We start from the raw sequence: 19,624 nt of genomic DNA on the forward strand, positions 1-19,624 counted from the left end.
TTTTACTTCAAAGGGTCGTTCAGCAGCACCAAACCTGAAACCAGAGTCAGGAGGCAGATCTGCGTTACTGTCTGACATTCACAAAGGGGCACGATTAAGAAAGGTTGCAGAAGTCAACGATCGCAGTGCTCCAGTAATTGATGGTAAGAGCGGCTCCATTTTACTAAATGTGTATTTTCTTTATTTCTTTTTCAGTCCGTGATGTTTACTGGTATCTTTTATATATCAATGCTCCCACTTTATTAATTGGCCACAATCAGGGCCGCTGATAGGGGAGGAACACCAGTCCTCCTGTAGGGGGCCCGGGCACAAGGGGGGTCCCAACAGCACGGGAATTGTGCTGTTGGGCGGAGGAGCAATTACAGAAGGAAGCTTTGTGCGGCTCTTTGCAGCAGCTATAAGAAAGTTTTTCCCCCCTCCTGTCAACTTTCACCTGCTGCAGGGAGAGACACACGGCATTATTCCTGTAATTGCTTCTCCGACACAGATCCCCCTCCCTGTTCTGGCTGCGTCTAACCCCCCTTCTGTGTGTCCCCCTTTCACTGTGTCCCCCCCCCCCCCCCCACTACCGCAGCGCTGCTAGATTCCCTGTCCTGTGAAGAAATTTTAAAAACTGTAAAATAAAATAATTGTAAACATTTTTAAGATTAAAAAGAAAAGTTATACATTTTTTTTTTTAAATGTAAAAAACAATTAAAAAGGGCTAATTCACACAGGTTCTCTGTTATGTTTGTGTCTGCTAAAAATGATTTTAGTGTATTTTTTGTGAAAATTTTGTTTTGATAAATTCGAGGGGGGGGGGGGGCTGCCAGGTAGGTTGTTTGGGGCCCCGTGATTTCTAACAGCAGCCCTGGCCACAATACACTTTGAAGGTTTAACTTGATAATCTGGTTTACTTTTAGGACATATTTTACAGAACAGCTAGGCAGATGGCCTACTTTAATATAAAATTTTATTGTGTTTTTTTATGAAGACCTAATAAATATAACCTCTGGCACTGATGTAAGATTTCATGGAAGAGGGAAACTCTATTAACCACTTCGGCTCTCACACCGGTTCACCCGTTATGGACCAGAGCAATTTTCAAATTTCTTCTATGAGCCTGTTTATTCGGCGATAATTTTGTCATTACTTAAGATAACATTGTAATACATATATTATTTTTTAAGGACAAACAAAGCTTTCTTTTTGTGAATATTGTTCTGCAACAGTGATAATTATGATTCTGGTACAAAGCATTGCAAAGTTATTTACAAATTTACGAATTTTTTTGTAATTTTTTTGTGTGTGATACGTGTAAATAAATGTAAAAGGTGTAAAAATATTATTGAACAAAGCAAGCAAAAACAGAAAAGAGTTTAAATATTAATTAATAATAATAAAACAAAAAATCACCAGAAAAATTATAATTGAATGGAGAAGGAGAATAAGGAGGTAATTAGGGTAGTGATGTCGCGAACATAAAATTTAATGTTCGCGAACGGCGAACGCGAACTTCCGCAAATGTTCGCGAACCGGCGAACATTGCGAACCGCCATAGACTTCAATAGGCAGGCGAATTTTAAAACCCACAGGGACTCTTTCTGGCCACAATATTGATGGAAAAGTTGTTTCAAGGGGACGAACGCCTGGACTGTGGCATGCCGGAGGGAGATCCATGGCAAAACTCCCATGGAAAATGATGTCGTTGACGCAGAGTCGGGTTTTAATCAATAAAGGACATAAATCACCTAACATTCCTAAATTGTTTGGAATAACGTGCTTTAAAACAACCAGTGTGTGCATACGATCAGGTATGATGTTGTATCGTTCAGGTAGTGTAAGGGTTACGCCCGCTTCACAGTGACAGACCAAACTCTGACAGACCAAACTCCCCGTTTAACGCACCGCAAACATCTGCAAACAGACCAGAACCGACCAAAATGGGACAGGAACTGGGCTTTAAGGGTTAGGGTTAGGTTTAGTGTTAGGGGATAGGGTTAGGGTTACGGTGAGATACTTAGGGTTAGAGTTAGTAACCCTACCCCTACGCCTCTAACCCTAACCCTCTAACCCTAAGCACTAAAAATAACCCTAACCCTAATTCTAATTTGTTTTCTGGTTCTGGACATGCTACAGAGCTGAAACTTCACAGGTACACTTTTTAGACCCCCCCCCCCCCCCCAGACACCAAATCACACAAAAAAAGTTCTTAAAAATTGTCATTTTTGATAGAGAACCAATTATTGGAAAAATTAAAAAAAAATAAAATAAATAAATTAAAAAAAAAAAAACTTTCTTTGGGTTTAGTGTCGGGGGGGTCTAAAAAGATTAACCCTCCTACTGTCCTGGAGATAGTAACCTCTACCCACTCCCTTTTACCCTTATGTTTCCCCTCCCCCCCTCCAATCTCCTTTACTCTTCTTTCTCTTTTTCCTTTCCTTTCTTAAATTGTCCCCCTTTATACCTCACTTTATGGTGACTACTGATAGGAATGCTATTGTTACATTTATGAATATTGACAGATACTTGACAATGCTACGTATCCACACTTCTTTTTTTTTTTTATACCTAACCATATCTAACCATCCATCGCTTGCTCCGTGCTAAACTACTTATGCAATCTTACTTGTACCATGAGCCTTATAATTACCGATTATACTGTGTATTTTTCCCTGTATGCTGAGGAAGTGTGTGACACTCAATGTGATATATTACTGACATTGCTGAATTACTATGTTATTTTTTGTTAATATCTTTATTATCTCAATAAAGCACTTTTTTTGTGAAAAAAATAAATAAATAAAAAGTGCACCTGTGAAGTTTCAGCTCTGTAGCATGTCCGGAACCAGAAAAAAATTACGAATTAGGGTTAGGGCTAGAGTTAGGGCTAGGGTTAGGGCGTTAAGTTTAAGGTTAGAGGGTTACGGTTAGGATTAGGGTTAGGGTTAGGTTTAGGGTTAGGGTTATTTTTATGGCTAGGCTTAGAGGGTTAGGGTTAAGGTTAGAGGGTTAGGGTTATGGTTAGAGGGTTAGGTTTAGTGTTAGGGGATAGGGTTAGGGTTATGGTAAGATACTTAGGGTTAGAGTTAGTAACCCTACCCCTACCCCTCTAACCCTCTAACCCTAAGCACTAAAAATAACCCTAACCCTAGCCCTGACCCTAACCCTAGCCCTAACCCTAGCCCTAACCCTAGCCCTAACCCTAACCCTAGCCCTAGCCCTAACCCTAATTCTAATTTTTTTTTCTGGTTCTGGACATGCTACAGAGCTGAAACTTCACAGGTACACTTTTTAGACCCCCCAGACAATAAATCCAAAGAATTTTTTTTTTTTTTTTAATTTTTCCAATAATTGTCTCTCTATCAAAAATGACAATTTTTAAAAACTTTTTTTGTGTGTGATTTAGTGTCTGGGGGGTCTAAAAAGCGTACCTGTGAAGTTTCAGCTCTGTAGCATGTCCAGAACCAGAAAAAAAGATCATTTTGTAGTAGAGCAGGGATGGTGGGAACCCTCCTTTTACACCTATATGATCTTTTTTTTCTGGTTCTGGGCATGCTACAGAGCTGAAACTTCACAGGTACACTTTTTAGACCCCCCCCCCCCCCGACACCAATCCCAAAAAAGTCATGCCTGCCTCCAAAAATGCCTAATAAATATATAGAAAAAATAAAAAATAAAAGCAGACTGAAATGCCAGCCCTAAAAAGGGCTTTTTGGGGTGCTGTCAGGATGCTGTCCTTACAGCAGGAGTGGACACCAAACACTGGCCTAGCTAATGATTTCCCTATCAATTCAGCAGCAACAGCAGCCCTCTCCCTGCTCTAACTAACTCTGCAGCTTCAGAAATGATCTAAGATGGATGCTGTCCTTGCTTTTTTATAGGAGGTGGGAGGGTCTGGGAGGGAGGGTATGCTGATTGGCTGGAATGTGTCTGCTGACTGTGAGGTACAGGGTCAAAGTTTGCTCAATGATGATGTATAGTAGGAGGCGGACCGAACATCGCATATGTTCGCCCGCCGAGGCGAACACGAACATGCGAAGTTCGCCGGGAACTGTTCGCCGGCGAACAGTTCGGGACATCTCTAAATTAGGGCTGATTAGAGTAAATGAAGGGTTAGTAGGGGTTTCAACCGTGGAAAATTATATGAAAAAACAAAACAAAAAAAAAAGCACTTTTTTTTTTCTTTAACTTGTCAGGTTGCTTTAAAGGGGTTGTAAAGTCAGAAGGTTTTTATCTTAATGCATTCTATGCATTAAGATAAAAAGCATTCTGTGTGCAGTAGCCCCCCCTGAGCCCCCTCTCTAACCAGTGATGTCCATGAGAGTGCCTCAGCCGCCTGGGACTCTCTCTGCTGATAGGCTGAAACACATCAGCGGTGCCATTGGCTCCCACTGCTGTCAATTAAACTCAGTTAGCCAATCAGGAGAGAGAGTGGACAGTGCTAAATGTCACCTCTGTCTGAAGGAATACATGGAGCTGCAGCTCTGCTCGGGTGCCCCCATAGAAAGCTGCTTGCTGTGGGGGGCACTCAACAGGAGGGAGGGGCCAGGAGCTTCAGCCAGGGACCCGAGAAGAGGAGGATCTGGGCTGCCCTGTGCAAAACCAACTGCACAGAAAATGTAAGTATAACATGTTTGTTATTTTAATAGAAAAAAAAACAAGACTTTACATTCACTTTTAGGCTAAGTTCACACTGGCATTAAAAGCAGGAGTTTGAGATACAACAGACAGCGCATTCTACTGTGCACACTATCAAAACATGAAGGGTTAGCGTTCAAGCCTCATATTGAGTCAGTAGGCGTTCAAAGCTTTTCAACGCTTCTCATTCAAGTCTATGATAGCACTTCGCAGGCGCTCTGGCAGGCGCAGTTTCGATGCGGTTGCGGTGTGTTAAAATTATTTTTACTGTCACTTTCCATTGTGGAGCAGTTTTAATGTGCTTTAATGCTCATCGAACAGGCTGAAACCACGCTTAGGGCGTTTATAGATTATTTTTAACGCTTGTAAAACACCCCATACTAAAGGTCATTGACACCTATACTAACGTCATACAAACACTATAGGAGCATTTGTTAAAGAGGAAGTAAACCCTCCTCTACAACTTGTACCTATAGGTAAGCCTATGATAAGGCTTACCTATAGGTACTGTAAATATCTCCTAAACATGTACCGTTTAGGAGATATTTACCTTACATGTCGCCAGTGACGTCACTGGCGCATGCGCTCTGAAGGAACGGCCGATCGTGCCGTTCCTTCAGAGCCCTGTGCCGTGACTGTCGGCTCTAGCGAGCGTGCGCGGGAGTGACGTCACCGCGGCTCCGGCCAATCAGATGGCCGGATGCCGCGATCCCGGAAGACGGGCGACTAGACATGTCGCTCGTCATAGAGGTGAGTGAGCGGCACGGCGGGGGCTCGTTCTGAGGTAAGTATTGCATAATGAGCTAATATGCGATGCATACTAGCTCATTATGTCTTTCTTTTGCAGGGTGTAAAAAAAAAAAAAAAAAACTCAAACGAGTTTACAACCTCTTTAAGCGTTAGAGATTTAGTGTGAACAAGTCCCAACTGACTTTATTTGCAGATTGAAGCTCACCCCTTTGAGCTGTAAATGAATAAACATAAAGTTACAATGTTTCATTCTGTAACTTTCTGTAATCATGGCTGAGCAATGTTGTTGATAAAAATTGCCAGACCTTTATTTATTTTTTTTTTTTACAGCTCCTGCTGCCGGGGCCTTCTCTGTATACTCTTCAATGCAGCTGTGATTAATCATAGCTGAATTGCATTGTACCGGGACAGGGGGGATCCCGGCAGCAGAGCAGAAGGACTGGACGTACTAGGCATGCCCTGTGTACACTGATGACATTTTTTGGGGTGTGTCTATCATGTCCATAGTCTCTAATTGCTCTTATGTTTCCCACAAATTAACCAGTTGCAAAGTGTGATGGATGCCCCTCTAATGAAATATTAATACATTTTTATGGATATATTATAGTGTTATGTTTATGTGGCATGTTTGGTAGTCTTGGTCATATGACAATCAGATAATTGCTGCTTTCAAACCTAAAACTGTTACTGCCAGACCTGACCACAATGTCGTATAGATGTCTGTAGCTATATTTTTTAAAATTAACCTTTTAGTAATTTTAAGAGTCGGTTCACATTAGCGCGACACGACTCCTTACTACTTTGGGGGCGACTTGTGCATTACATTGCACCACGACTTCGGAGCGACTTGTAGGGACTTCACATAATGGAAGTCTATGCAATTCGCTCCGAGGTCGCCCCGAAATAGTACAGGACCCTTTTTCTAAGTCGGAGCGACTTGTGTCGCTCCTATTAGAACGGGTCCTGTAGCGGTCAATGGACCTCGAGGGAGCGCGACTTGTCAGGCTGACAAGTCACCTGACAAGTCGCGCTAATGTGAACCGGCTCTAAAAGTCTGAATTAATAAACACCTGGTCTCACAATATACAGTAACAGTATTCTTTTAAAAACTCTGTTATCGTTAAAAGCTGTTTTTGAGTTCCAGACAAGTGACTTTGCCTATGTCATTAGCCTTCTGCGGGCATTGGAAAATATTTCCTCAGTCTCCTTTCCTACAGTGATCGGACTGTAACATTGTAACTTTAATGCAGATTGGGCCCCTGATGCAGTTCTTTTCCTTGTGACTTGCTTCGGACACAGCCAAGATATGCACAGGCACCAGGATTTACAGGATTGTGCCATCCCTGGGTCAGCATCTAAGCCCATGAAGTTGATATTGACCCTGGGTATTGCCTGAGCAAAGATGGCGGCATCATTCTGGAAAGAAAAGCAAGTAAAGGCATTATCAGAAGAAGAAAACCCATACCTTCCAACAGGCTCAGATTGTCTTGCTGCTCCTTTTTGACCCTGCTCCTGCTGTACTGTGTATAGGGGCAGAATCCCACAAAGACTTTACCCTGTACACTGTGCACACAGCCCAAGTCATTTATATGCAGAATGCTGCTGGATTTGCATATAAATGACCCAGTGTATGAATCAGTTGATTGTGGGATTTGCATATGGATGAGCTTTATTAGCTCATTCATATGAAAAATTCCCCTGCAGCCTACCCAGTTCACCCCCTCTCCCCCAGGGCCATCTTACCGAATGGGCATGCTGGGCAGTTGCCGGGGGGCCCCATTTGCCCGGGGGGGCCCCACCTGTCCAGCGACCCAGCCAAGCATTAGTCCCGGCTCCTGTGTGCATCCCGCCACAGAACTTAGCAGGTGGCAAGCACCTGTTGGCCCTACACTGCTGTCAAGCCACTTGGGCCATGGAGGGGGAGCCCACAACTGCAGAAATGTCTGTCTGCCTCCACGGGAACAGGCACACACAGGACAGTCGAGTCTGACTCCCGTCCGTGTATGTGTTCACCGGACCCAGCTGCCAAACTTGGAAGCTGTCATTAGCCTTGCACTGCTGTACCAATAAATATCGCCTTATCGATAATTAGCATTTTTATTCTCGTGGGTGATTGAGTAGGCAGGGCCCCAGTGCACTGCATTGCCCGGGGCCCTTTAATGCTCTTACGATGGCACTGCCCCCCCCCCCCCCCCCCAAAAAAAAAAAACACAAAACCTCCATATACACTATCATTTGCCCACATTTGATCCAGGGGAAGCCAAAAAAAAACAATAAAGCATTATCCAATTTTCTCCAGCAGTGGAAAAAATTCCTTCCTGATTCCCCTAGAGGAATATCCCCTAGAGGCAATAGGATATTCCCCAGATTAACTTTACCTATAAATATTATTAGTATCCAGTTATATTATGTGCATTTAGGAAAGAATCCAGGCCCTTTTTAAACAACCTAGCTAGCCAAAATCAGCTCTTGAAGGAGTCTGCCCCACATTTTCGCAGCTTTTACTGTGAAGAAGCCTTACTGTGAAGGGAAGCTCCTCCTCAGCTTCACCTTTGAGTGGAGGGGAGATTCTGTACTGAAAGGGGGATTGTGTGCTGGCCCATTTAAATACCGTGCCTCTTTATCAAGTTCAAAAGTTGGGAGGCATGTAAAGCTATAAACCTACATAGTACTTAGCATTCATATATTTTTTTCATGTTAAGTGCATGCGTGCTAAGTGCACTTTAACTTGCTAATAAAATCATGTTGATTTGGTCTTAGGCCTTTTACACCCGTCTGCGCCGTCGGCGGACTCCATTTTTCTCAGCGGGGATCGATCCGCTGATCCCCGCTGAGCAGGCAGATGACATCAGATGGAGGCCTCAGATCCCCGCTGTCCTCTATGGGGGGAATCGGATGAGAACAGACCGCCTGTCCGTTCTTATCTGATCCAATCCGCCAGACGGATGGAAAATAGGCTTTCCATCTGTCCGGATTTGACGGACAGGATCAGATTGGATGTCAGCGGACATGTTTCCGCTGACATCCGATGCCCCATAGAGATGCATGGGGCATCCATTCAGATCCACCTAAAAAACTGACAGGCGGATCTGAACGGTCCGTATGTGTGAAAGGGGCCTTAAGCTTGCTAAATAAAAGACACCAAGACAGAGCTCGCTATATATATTTTTGAATGTTTAAATTAAAATCGATAAAAGAAGATGCTGGTATTAAAGTGTTAACCAAACCCAGGAGCCTGCATTCACTATAGCTGGTCTCCCACATAACACAGAACATGGAAATGCAATTATTTTAGTAAATATAAACTGCTAAATATATTTTCTCATCAGTATATAGCAGTCTTGTGACTTCTATTAATGTCCGGTTAAAGCTTGTAGGAGGAGTTTTCATCCTCCTCGGACTGTCCTATGAAGCTGCATAACCCTTGACCCTCTGTCTGCACAGCACTGGTTGGCACTGTCCCAATAAAATGCACCCCCCCCCCAAAAAAAAAATTCTCTAGCAATACACGCCAAACTGAGAAAGTGCTGAGTGCACCCAAGGATCTGTACTATCAGCAGATGGATTGGGAACTGTGGAAGAAGTGGAAGTCAGAATCAGATGGCCTTTTTACACAATGCAGAGGATTTACCCCTTAGGTTCCACAGTTAGTATAACAAGCATGCTTTACTGCGGATACAGACTGATTTTACTGTTTAGTAACACTTTAAACACGTGTAGTCTGTAAATTTGTAAACCCTTTTAATTTAGTTTTTAAATGTGCTGCATATGAAAAAAATATGTTTGTTAATGTAGCATAACCATTCATTTCATCCCTTGTTTTTGTGTAGGAGCAAAAAAAAATGCGGGTACAGGAAATGGTAGGAGTGCCATGGCACCCCCTAGTGGTGGTCTTTTTGCTGGTGGATTCCCGGTGCTTAAACCTTCGGGTCAGAGAGATTCATCAGGTAAGAAATGGAGGATGTGGCCATTTTTTAAATAGTTTATTTTTTCTGTTTTCTAGACATAGCATCTAAAAATGAATGTAAACATTAGCCACATACTTAAAGTGCAACTCTACTTTTATTTATACATTTTCAAGGATATGTACAGTGACACTCTTATGGGCCATACACACTATAAGATTTTCTGAAGACTTTTTCCTTTAGATTTACTAAAACCATATAATATGAGGTCAAACCTAAACACTTTCAATTTGTATGCAATCTGGCAGGCCCTTGCACTACATAGAAAAGGTAAATCTGAAGGAAATCTAACCACAAAAGTTGGATAGTGTGTATCCAGCTTAAGTCTGATTTCATGCCAGCTTTACAGAAGCTTTAAAAGCTTGTTTGTAGTGTGAACTATGTGATCCATTTCCTGAATGATTTGTAATTTAGTTTAGCTATCTTTAATACATCCGTTGGCATTAAATATACTGTATTTTAGCTGTATAAATGAACCTCTAAAGACATTTAGAGATATCATGAACAGAACTTAAATTGCTTGACTTTGTATTTATAGTGGTGTGTCTACTTTCTTTTATACAACTGCACTGTTGTATCTTTTGAAACCTCACCTTCACTTTCATGGTACATTCTGTTTATTCAGTTCACTCTACATTGTCAGCGTAGATTGTGATTTTGAATTTATATTGGAAATATTTAAAATTTTATCTATCTATTCTAAATGCAGGAAACAAAAATGCTCCACAGCTTCTAGGAGGAAAAGCAAATGTTCCGAAGCAGCATGATCAACCTCCGAGTAATGCAAGACATGATCTACCTAAGCCTCCACCTGCTTCTGCTCCAGCTACTATAGCAGCTAGACCTCCACCACCACGACCAACAATCCTTGGTCATTCTCCTCCAGCACCACCTCCAGTTCCACCTTCAAGCAACAAACCTCAGCTGGTGATGCCAACTTCGCAAACACCCCCGCATCCTAGTTCCCAATTCAGAGAGTTTAGTGCCCCACCACCCCCACCTCCACCATTATATACACATGACAAGCCAAGAACTCAAAGACCTAACTCCCAGTCTTTCCCACCGCCTCCACCTCCCCCTCCTCTTCATCCTCCTCCTGCTCCACCAACAGGATATGCTGGCAGGAGAAGCCCATCTCCTTCACCACCTGATATCAGAGATGTTCCACCGCCTCTTCCGCCAGCACGTCCACCTTCCTCACACATGAGGATAGAAGAGGACACTTTTCCTATGCCACCTGATTCTAGTGATCTCCCACCGCCTCCACCTCCTCCTTTTCATCCAATGACAACATCAGCCAGGCGAAGGTTATCTGAGCCGTTGCCGCCACCACCACAAATTTTTAATGCTGACCAAAATAATGCTCCTCCTCGACCGCTGAAAGGTCCTCCAGGTAGACCTTCTGTCCCTCCTGTGCCTGGGCATGGAAGACCCAAAACTGCAGGTAATACACATGTGATGGTTTGTAAAAACTTTGGGGATTCATTCCCTTCCTTTTTTTTTTTAAAGGGCAAGCTTTTTTTTTACATCACGGGAGCAGATATTTTCTATTTTCTGATCCGCACAGCTGTGTCATGCTAAAGGGGAGGGGTGGCAACATATGGACTGAGGAAGGAAAACTGAAGCAAGAAAACCTAGAGAAACACACAACAGTTGGCAACAGTTGGCAGTCAATCAGTCTTTGTTGAAAGCTAAGCTCCTTTCTCCCTATAATAGAACCTAAATTAGAACCAGCAGATAGTTTAATAATTTATCAGTGTGCTAGTATCCACTGCATACTACCACATTATGACTTAAACTGCCCGGGTCCCAATTTTTTTACTTTTCTTGCTGCCATTTACTACCGCTTTAACCCCTTCCCACCCACACTATGCTGAATGATGGCTACAGTACGGACTTACTTTGCCGAGAGTGCGTCTATTGACATCCTCCCATGATCACTCCTCGAAATCAACTGATCACAGATCAGAGTAAAGGGCCAATCACAGCGGCCCTGTGTCCAATGACAGCTGATCGTGGATGTAAACACAAGCCGCTTATCGGCTTTTATTTTTTCACGCTGACAGGAAAGAAAAGCCGCAGGGAATTTTTTCAAAATTAAAATTTTTTTTATTTTTTGCTAAAAAAACGCAAAAGTTTGTTTAGAAAAAATAAAAAAAAAAAACAGTGGATATTACATACCACCAAAAGAAAGCTATATTTGTGTAAAAAAAATTGATAAAGGCTGAAAATTGGCCTGGGCTAGAAGGGGGTAAGAGTGCCCAGTAGATAAGTGGTAAAGGAAGCACCAACAGTAGGTCAGAAAAACACATACTACTATCTGCAGGGGCCCTGAGGGCCACACAGTTGGCACTTTTCCACTGCAAGTACCGGCTTGGCACTTCTTGGCCCAGCTCGGCTCAGTTTGCTTTTCCACTGCGTGGTACGAGTCGGCACGTTTCAGCACTGTATAGGCTCTACTCGGCTCAGTTTGCTTTTCCACTAAAGTAGTAAGTGGGTGGGATTACAACTAATCTCTGACCAATCAGTGGCTAGTAGTGACAAACAATCAAGGCTGCATGCAAAGGATTGTGGGATATGGTATCGGCCTGCTTGGAACCCCAACCAAGGTGGTACTGTTTAAGCGAGACGTACCGAGCCGTACCATGTAGTGGAAAAGCGCCGCTGTACCGAACCGTTCTAACCTGTACCATGCGGTACCATGCAGTGGAAAAGCGCCAAACTGAGCCATACCATGCAGTGGAAAAGCGCCTAGTAAGTACCAAAGGGTCAAAAGACCATTAGTGCCATTAATAGGTAAGAAGATTTCTCAGTGCTGGGAGAAATACAATTATTTCCTGTAACAATGCAGCTCTAGCAATGCAAACATTGTTTCTCTTACGTCCTCCGACAGTCCCCGCCACTTCATAATCTTCACTAATGGGGTAATTGACCTTTGCTCCGCAGGAGTAGCTAGGCAACAAGATTTGTTAATATCAAAGCTTTTAGCATATCACACCCCTAGGGGGTGGTCCCCTCAGTCAATACCTCCCTGCTTCCTGCATTCTCAACTCAGTTTCTAATGCCTAGCTTAGGAGTAGCTGGCTGATCCTGTGCTGGGGCTTTCAGTCTCAGCCTTCTATCCTCTTTTTGATTTTATTTTGAGTATTTTTCTCTTTCTTTTACTTAGCTGTTCTTTTTCTCAGCATTAGTTTAGTTTCTTCGGATGAAGATGATCATGCGGAGCTGGGTCTCGGACTGGCCGCCCTGGATCCCAGGGTTCAGGGCCAGGGGCTTCCCAGCCTGCCATCGAGCGTTCAGCTCAGGTTTCCCTGGCATATTGAACGACCCATCCCTGTTCGCTGCAGGGATGCTGTCTGTGAGGTGGCTCCCTCACCGGACGCCATTTGCGGTTTCGCACCGCAGTTCCACTGCGTCCTGACTGCGACACTCCCTGTCCTCAGTGCAGCGGTTTGGTCGCTGGAGAAGGCTCCCCACGCCATCCGGACTGGTAAGTGCAATTCTGTGGGGACCTGTCTGTTTTGGGTGTCAGTCTGTGACTGTGTGACCCTGCATGTCTGTGTATCTGCTGAGCTCCCTGTCAGATTCCTATGTGGAATAGCTGCCTTTCTGTGGGCTGCGGGGGGGGGGGGGGGGCTCTCCCGCTCTGCTATGTGAGAGTATGGGGCAGACTGGGTTTGGACATGCTGTGCGGCGGCCGCTACTGCGTCCCGCCATTTTTTTGCGGCAAAATTAGGGTGACCGGCCCTGTGTGGTACGGCGCGGTGTTTTGGCCCCAAACGCCGCCATTTTGGCGGCGATCGATCATACTGCCACATGTCGGCGCCATTTTCTCATTGCCTAAAATGCCTCAGCCAAGCGGCCATGTTTGTGTAGCCTGCATAGGCTTTATAGGGCGGTCAGTCATTGCATCACTTCCTTTTGCTCTGGAACAGCGATCGGTGGCAGCAGCCTGTGTGGTCTCTCCAGGTTTTTATCTTTACTTTTTCCTGTAATTCCTTGCTCAGTGTCCTTATCCCTGTGGGGGTCGGTACATACAGTAGTGTGCGGTGGGCTACGCTCGCCGCGGTCTTAAAGGGGCAGTCCTCCTTTTTCAATTATTGCTGGGGCATGGATTCTCAGGATTGCAAGTTTCCTCCCACCTTGGTGGGGGGCCAAGGGGCTGCTGCATCCCCCGAGGGGGCTGATCTGGCTGCTATTGTGGCGAACCTGGCTTCTCAGGTGCAGATGCTAATGGCTGATCGATCCGCAAAACGGCCCAGATTGTCTATTTCCTCTGATTCAGAGGGCGATGGGGCTGCTATGGCTGGAGTGCCCTTCTAAGGGTCTCGCTCATCTCTGGACCTTGGGGGGTCTGAGGGGGAGGCTGAGGTAGAAGGGGTTGATAATTCTCCCCCTGGCTCGCCTGAAGAGCTTGCACTCATGGATGAGTTGGTTGCTTCTATCAAGGAAACCCTGCGTTTGCAGGATGAACCATGTCCTCCTGCTTTGATGTCCTCTTATGGGACGCAAAGGAAACGCAAGACAGCGCAGGTTTTTCCCTGTCCTGCGGAATTTCAGCGCGCTGTTGATGAGCAATGGCGCAATTTAAAGCCATTTACTGTGCCAAGTAAGTTCAAGCTGCGTTATCCCTTTACACCCACCACTGATGAGCGTTGGTGTGTGCCGCCTCAGGTGGATCACGCGGTGGCGGTTTTGATAGGTTTTGAATAAATCCACTGCGATCCCTGCTGAGGACACCCCGGTGTTCCGGGACCCTACGGACAGGAGATTGGAGTCTCTTGCCCGTCATGCTTATACGGTTGCTGGTTCTATGCTGAAGTCTATTTTTGCTTCCATTTTGGCAGCCCAGGCTATTGCGGATTGGGCGCAGGTGCTCAGGCGCACCCTGGTGGCTGACTCTGCTCCACCGACAACATTGGCTATGGTGGATCAAATTCATCAGGGTGTCATGTATTTGTGCGATGCGGACTTGGATTTGGTCCCTTTGGCTGCACGCCTCTCAAGTGTGGCGGTATTGAACCGTCGCCCGATATGGCTGAAATGTTGGTCGGTTGACCAATCATCTCGCAAGTCTTTAGCTAATTTGCCCTACGCGGGATCTCGCCTTTTTGGCGAGTCTTTGGATACTCTGATAAAGGGAATTTCCGGGGGTAAGAGCACTCTCTTACCCCAAACTCACAAGAATAAGTTTGTTCGCGGTAAGAAGAATACTTCGTTTAGGCCCTCTCAGGGGTCCTTTCGTGCCTTTCGGTCGCAATATAAGGGCAAGCCCTTCAAGGGCCAAGGCTCCCAGAAAAAGCCGTGGGCGGGTAAGCAGAAGTCCGGCCAGTCCGGGTCCGCTGCCCATGCCAATTCAGGCCTGAAGGGGTGCCCTCACCCGGTTCCGGGGTGGGGGGACGTTTGCTCGGTTTTCTTCAACCTTGGCTGGCCCGCATTCAGGACAGGTGGGTTCAGGAAATCGTTCGATCTGGATACAAGATCGAGTTTCTCTCTCGGCCGGCGGGCAGATTTTTTCCCTAAAATCTTCAGCTGTCTCCGGAGCGCTTGCAGGATCTGCACCTGGCGGTGCGGGACCTGCGGGCCCAGGGGGTGGTGGTTTTGGTACCTCATCGGGACAGATTTCGTGGGTTCTATTCCAATCTGTTCACTGTGCCCAGAAAGGAGGGCAAGGTACGTCTGATTTTGGACTTAAAAGCTCTGAACCGCTTTGTGCGGGTTCGCAAGTTCCGCATGGAATCCCTGCGCTCAGTGGTGGCTGCCCTGGTTCCGGGGGAATTCATGGCCTCCATCGACTTGAAGGATGCGTACCTTCACATCCCCATTTTCGAGGGTCACCAGAGGTACCTTCGATTCGCCATTGCGGAGGATCATTACCAATTCGTGGCGTTACCCTTTGGTCTCGCTTCGGCTCCGTGGGTTTTCACCAAGGTGCTTGCGCCGGTCCTGGCTTTATTGAGAGCCCAGGGCATCTCTGTCCTGGGGTATCTGGACGATATCTTGATTCGGTCTGTGACCAGTCAGGGCCTGGTGAACGACCTGTCCATCACGATGCAGACTCTGCAGGAGTTCGGTTGGACGATAAATTTTCCAAAGTCAACGCTGTGTCCGTCGGCTCGTCTCCCCTACCTGGGGATGATCCTGGACTCTGTTCAAGCGAAGGTCTTCCTGCCGGAAGACAAGCTTCGGACACTTCAGAACGAAGTCAGGTCCCTCAGGGACAATCAGTGCTCGTCCCTCCGGACGTGTATGAGGTGTCTGGGATTGATGGTCTCGGCTTTCGAGGCGATTCCCTTCGCCCAGTTTCACACGAGGGAACTTCAGGCGGAGATCCTGGCCAAGTGGGACGGGCGTCCGCAATCTCTGGATCTGCGGATTTCATTGAGCCGCCTCACCCGAAGGGGTCTTTTATGGTGGTACCAGTCCCCGGCGGTGTCGGGGGCAAGTCCTTTCGTCCTTTGTCGTGGACGGTAATCACCACGGATGCCAGCCTGTCGGGCTGGGGTGGTGTTCTGGGCGTTCTGTCCGCCCAGGGAACTTGGTCGGAGGAGTAATCCTTCCTTCCGATCAACATTCTGGAATTGCGAGCAATAAATCTCTGCCTTCTGCGTTGGACGGACAGGCTTCAGGGCCGTCCGGTTCGGGTGCAGACGGACAATGCCACAGCGGTGGCCTACATCAACCACCAAGGGGGCACCAGGATTGCCCGAGTGGCTCGGGAAGTAGCCGACATTCTGTCTTGGGCCGAGATGCACGTCCCGGCGATATCTGCAGTTCACATTCCGGGGGTGGAGAACTGGCAGGCGGATTATCTGAGCCGCCAGACCCTGGACCAGGGGGAATGGTCCCTTCACCCGGATGTCTTTCAGATGTTGTGCGCGAAGTGGGGTTCCCCAGATGTGGACCTGTTCGCGTCTCGTCTAAACAACAAGGTGGAAAGGTTCGTGGCAAGGACGCGCGATCCTCGGGCAGACGCCTAAGACGCGTTAGTGGCGCCCTAGCATCAGTATCGTCTAATGTGTGCCTTTCCACCGATTCAGCTGCTGTCCAGGCTCCTTCGCAGGTAGGCCTCGGAACCGCACACGGTGATTCTGGTGGCGCCAGACTGGCCTCGCCGGTCTTGGTACGCAGACCTCGTGAATCTGGCCGTCAACGCTCCGTGGCGTCTGCCTCTTCGAGAAGATCTCCTGTCTCAAGGACCGATATTCCATCCTGCTTTACAGTCGCTGGCTTTAACGGCCTGGCTGTTGAAAGCCAGGTCCTGAAGGATAGGGGTCTCTCCCCTGAGGTCATTCCCACTTTGATCAAAGCTAGAAAAGCCTCTTCGGGGAAAATTTACTACTGTACTTGGAAGGCGTATTTTGCCTGGTGTGAGTCCAGGGGGTTTTCCCCTCGCTCATACTCGGTATCGAGAGTGTTGGCTTTCCTTCAAACGGGCGTGGACCAGCGTTTGGCGTTGGCCACGATTAAGGGTCAGATTTCAGACCCTTTACCTCCATGGGACTTGAACCTTGTTCTGTTCGTGTTGCAGCATGCTCCCTTTGAGAAGATCAGGGAGATCTCGTTGTCTCTGTTGTCCAAGAAGGTTGCCTTTTTGGTGGCGATCACTTCGGCTCGCAGGGTATTGGAGCTGGCGGCCTTGTCCTGTAGCTCTCCCTACTTGGTGATTCACTTGGATAAGGTGGTCTTACGACCTAACCCTTCTTTTCTTCCGAAGAGGATCTCGGAATTTCACCTCAATGAGGACATTGTCTTACCTTCGCTTTGCGCGAAGCCTAAGCATCCAAAGGAGGTGGCTTTGCATTCCTTTGATGTGGTTCGGGCGATCAGAGTTTAACTGTCGTCGACGAAATCCTTTCGCAAGTCGGATTCTCTATTTGTCCTTCCAGAGGGACCTCGGAAGGGCATGGCGGCGTCGGCTGCGACCATCGCCAAATGGATCAGACAGACCATTGTGCAAGCCTATGCTTTGAAGGGGAAGGTTCCTCCTTTCCCTGTGAAGGCGCACTCTACCAGGTCTCTGAGTACGTCTTGGGCCTATCGTCATCAGGCTTCTGTGGCCAGGTGTGTAAGGCGGCGACTTGGTCGTCCGTTCACACCTTCTCAAAATTTTACAAGGTGGATGTTCAGGCATCGGCAGATGCTTCCTTTGGCCGTAAAGTTCTTAGTGCGGCAGTGCCTTAGGGTCCCTTGTTTGGGTCCTTGGCTGTTGGGGTGTCTTTACTCCTAGGTTACTTGTTCTTCCTGGGTTGTTGCTCCTGTTGAGCACGTTTTTCCTGTTGCCCAGTTGGTTCTCTTACTTTGGTAAGGTTCTTTTTTCTGACGTGGGTACTGCGTTGCTTTAGGCGCGGCTGCGTTTTTTCCCACCCCTCATGTCTACACTGCTCTGGGACGTCCCCATTAGTGAAGATTATGAAGTGCCGGCGACTGTCGGAGGACGTAAGAGAAAACTGAATTTTTGTAAAATCTTACCGTAAAATTCCTTTCTCTGAGTCCTCCGACAGTCGCTGCCCCCGCCCCTCTTTTGGGGTTTGTTTATGTACTCTACTGCTATGCTACTGAAAATGAGTTGAGAATGCAGGAAGCAGGGAGGTATTGACTGAGGGGACCACCCCCTAGGGGTGTGATATGCTAAAAGCTTTGATATTAACAAATCTTGTTGCCTAGCTACTCCTGCGGAGAAAAGGTCAATTACCCCATTAGTGAAGATTATGAAGTGGCGGCGACTGTCGGAGGACTCAGAGAAAGGAATTTTACGGTAAGATTTTACAAAAATTCAGTTTTTTCTTGAGCCTGGAGTTCCGCTTTTATTTTGTCACTACATGAAAAATTTGACCTGACTATTCCACTTTTCTCTCATGTTAATTGCTACAGTTGGCCCCTAAGTTCTTTATTGTAAAATATATTGTTTAATTTGTCTTACCCTTTGAGGCACGAGGATCCAAGTAAACTTTGTATTTTTTGTTTTTTCCAAAAAGGTTTTTTTTTTGTATTTTTATAGCTTTTGTCCAGGGAAAAAATAAGTTGCATAGAAACTTTGCGTTATTAAGAAACATTTTGTATGGTAGACCTAACCCTTTTATTCTTTACTCAGCAAACAGCGGTGCGCGGCTAGCTCCTCCTCCACCACCCCCAGCGAGGTCTCCATCCACAGAGTTGTCCAGCAAGACGCAGTCTAATCAGCTGTCCTCAGGCTGGAAGTCATCTCCACAAATTTATCGTCCTCCTAGCCCTGGTAATGTTATCTTCTACACCTTTTCATATAAGCAGCTGTAGTATAGAATAGAATGTCTTTATGTAATGAAAAAGATTGTAGAGTTGCTGGTATACATTAGAACAGTGTTCCTCAACTCCGGTCCTCGGGGCTCACTAACAGGCCAGGTTTGCAAGATAACTAAATTACATCACAGGTGACCTCATTTGCTGCTCAGTGATTGCAGTATTCTAGTCTGCATCTCCCCAAGGTAATACTTAAAATCTGGCCTGTTAACCACTTGCCGACTGCCGCACGACTATATACGTCGGCGGTCAGCCCCTCACAGGCAGAGTGACGTAGATCTACGTCGCTAGCCTGTGAGGGTCTAGGGAGCTCCCGCGTGCCCCCCGGAGGCGCGCTCCCGCGCGGTCACGGACCCCCCCCCCCCCTGCGCGTGACTGGCGGACCCGATATCCGCCGGTCACTTGGCAATCGTTGGTGCAGAGGGAGAAAGGCAGGCGGCTGATGTAAACAAGCCGCCTGTCATTCTCCCCTGTGTAGAAACAGTGATCATACGGTTCTACTATGTAGGACCGTTGATCACTGTTCCTACACCTCAAGCCACAGCCAATCACAGTTAGAATCACGCCCCTAGGGACACACACAACCCCTCCCTCTCAAAAAAAGTTAACCCCTTCACTGCCAGTGTAATTTTACAGTAACAGTGCATATGTATAGCACTGATTACTGTAGAAATGTCACTGGTAACCCAAAAAGTGTCAAAAATGTCAGTCAAGGCTCCGATCTGTCCGCTGCAATGTCACAGTACCGCGAAAAAAAAATCGCAGATCGCCGCCATTACGCGTTAAAAAACATATCAAACATATCAATACCAAACGTATGTAGCATAAAACAAATTGGCCAAAAATGTTAAAAAATTTTGATTTTTAAATTTTTTGGGGGGGAATTTCATATAAAAAAATGTGAAAAATATTGTTAGTTTTTCAAAATTGACGCTCTTTTTTTGTTTATAGCGCATGATCAAAAAATCGCACAGGTGATCAAATACCGCCAAAAGAAAGCTCTGTTTGTG

At 46.3% G+C, this 19,624-nt stretch overlaps 1 protein-coding gene across 2 annotated transcripts in view; it reads left to right on the plus strand.

The window, feature by feature from the left end:
- Nucleotides 1-19,624, plus strand: part of WIPF3 (WAS/WASL interacting protein family member 3) — a 118,486-nt gene that overhangs the window by 88,485 nt on the left and 10,377 nt on the right. For both annotated transcript variants that reach the window (XM_082259585.1, XM_082259586.1), the window contains exons 3-6: nucleotides 14-143; nucleotides 9,201-9,317; nucleotides 10,045-10,779; nucleotides 18,430-18,570. In XM_082259585.1, coding sequence (XP_082115711.1) covers nucleotides 14-143; nucleotides 9,201-9,317; nucleotides 10,045-10,779; nucleotides 18,430-18,570 — 1,123 coding nt within the window. The remainder of the gene's footprint in view (nucleotides 1-13; nucleotides 144-9,200; nucleotides 9,318-10,044; nucleotides 10,780-18,429; nucleotides 18,571-19,624) is intronic.

Source organism: Pelophylax lessonae (genome assembly GCF_965119305.1).
Source record: "Pelophylax lessonae genome assembly, chromosome: 5".
Lineage (NCBI taxonomy): Eukaryota > Metazoa > Chordata > Amphibia > Anura > Ranidae > Pelophylax > Pelophylax lessonae.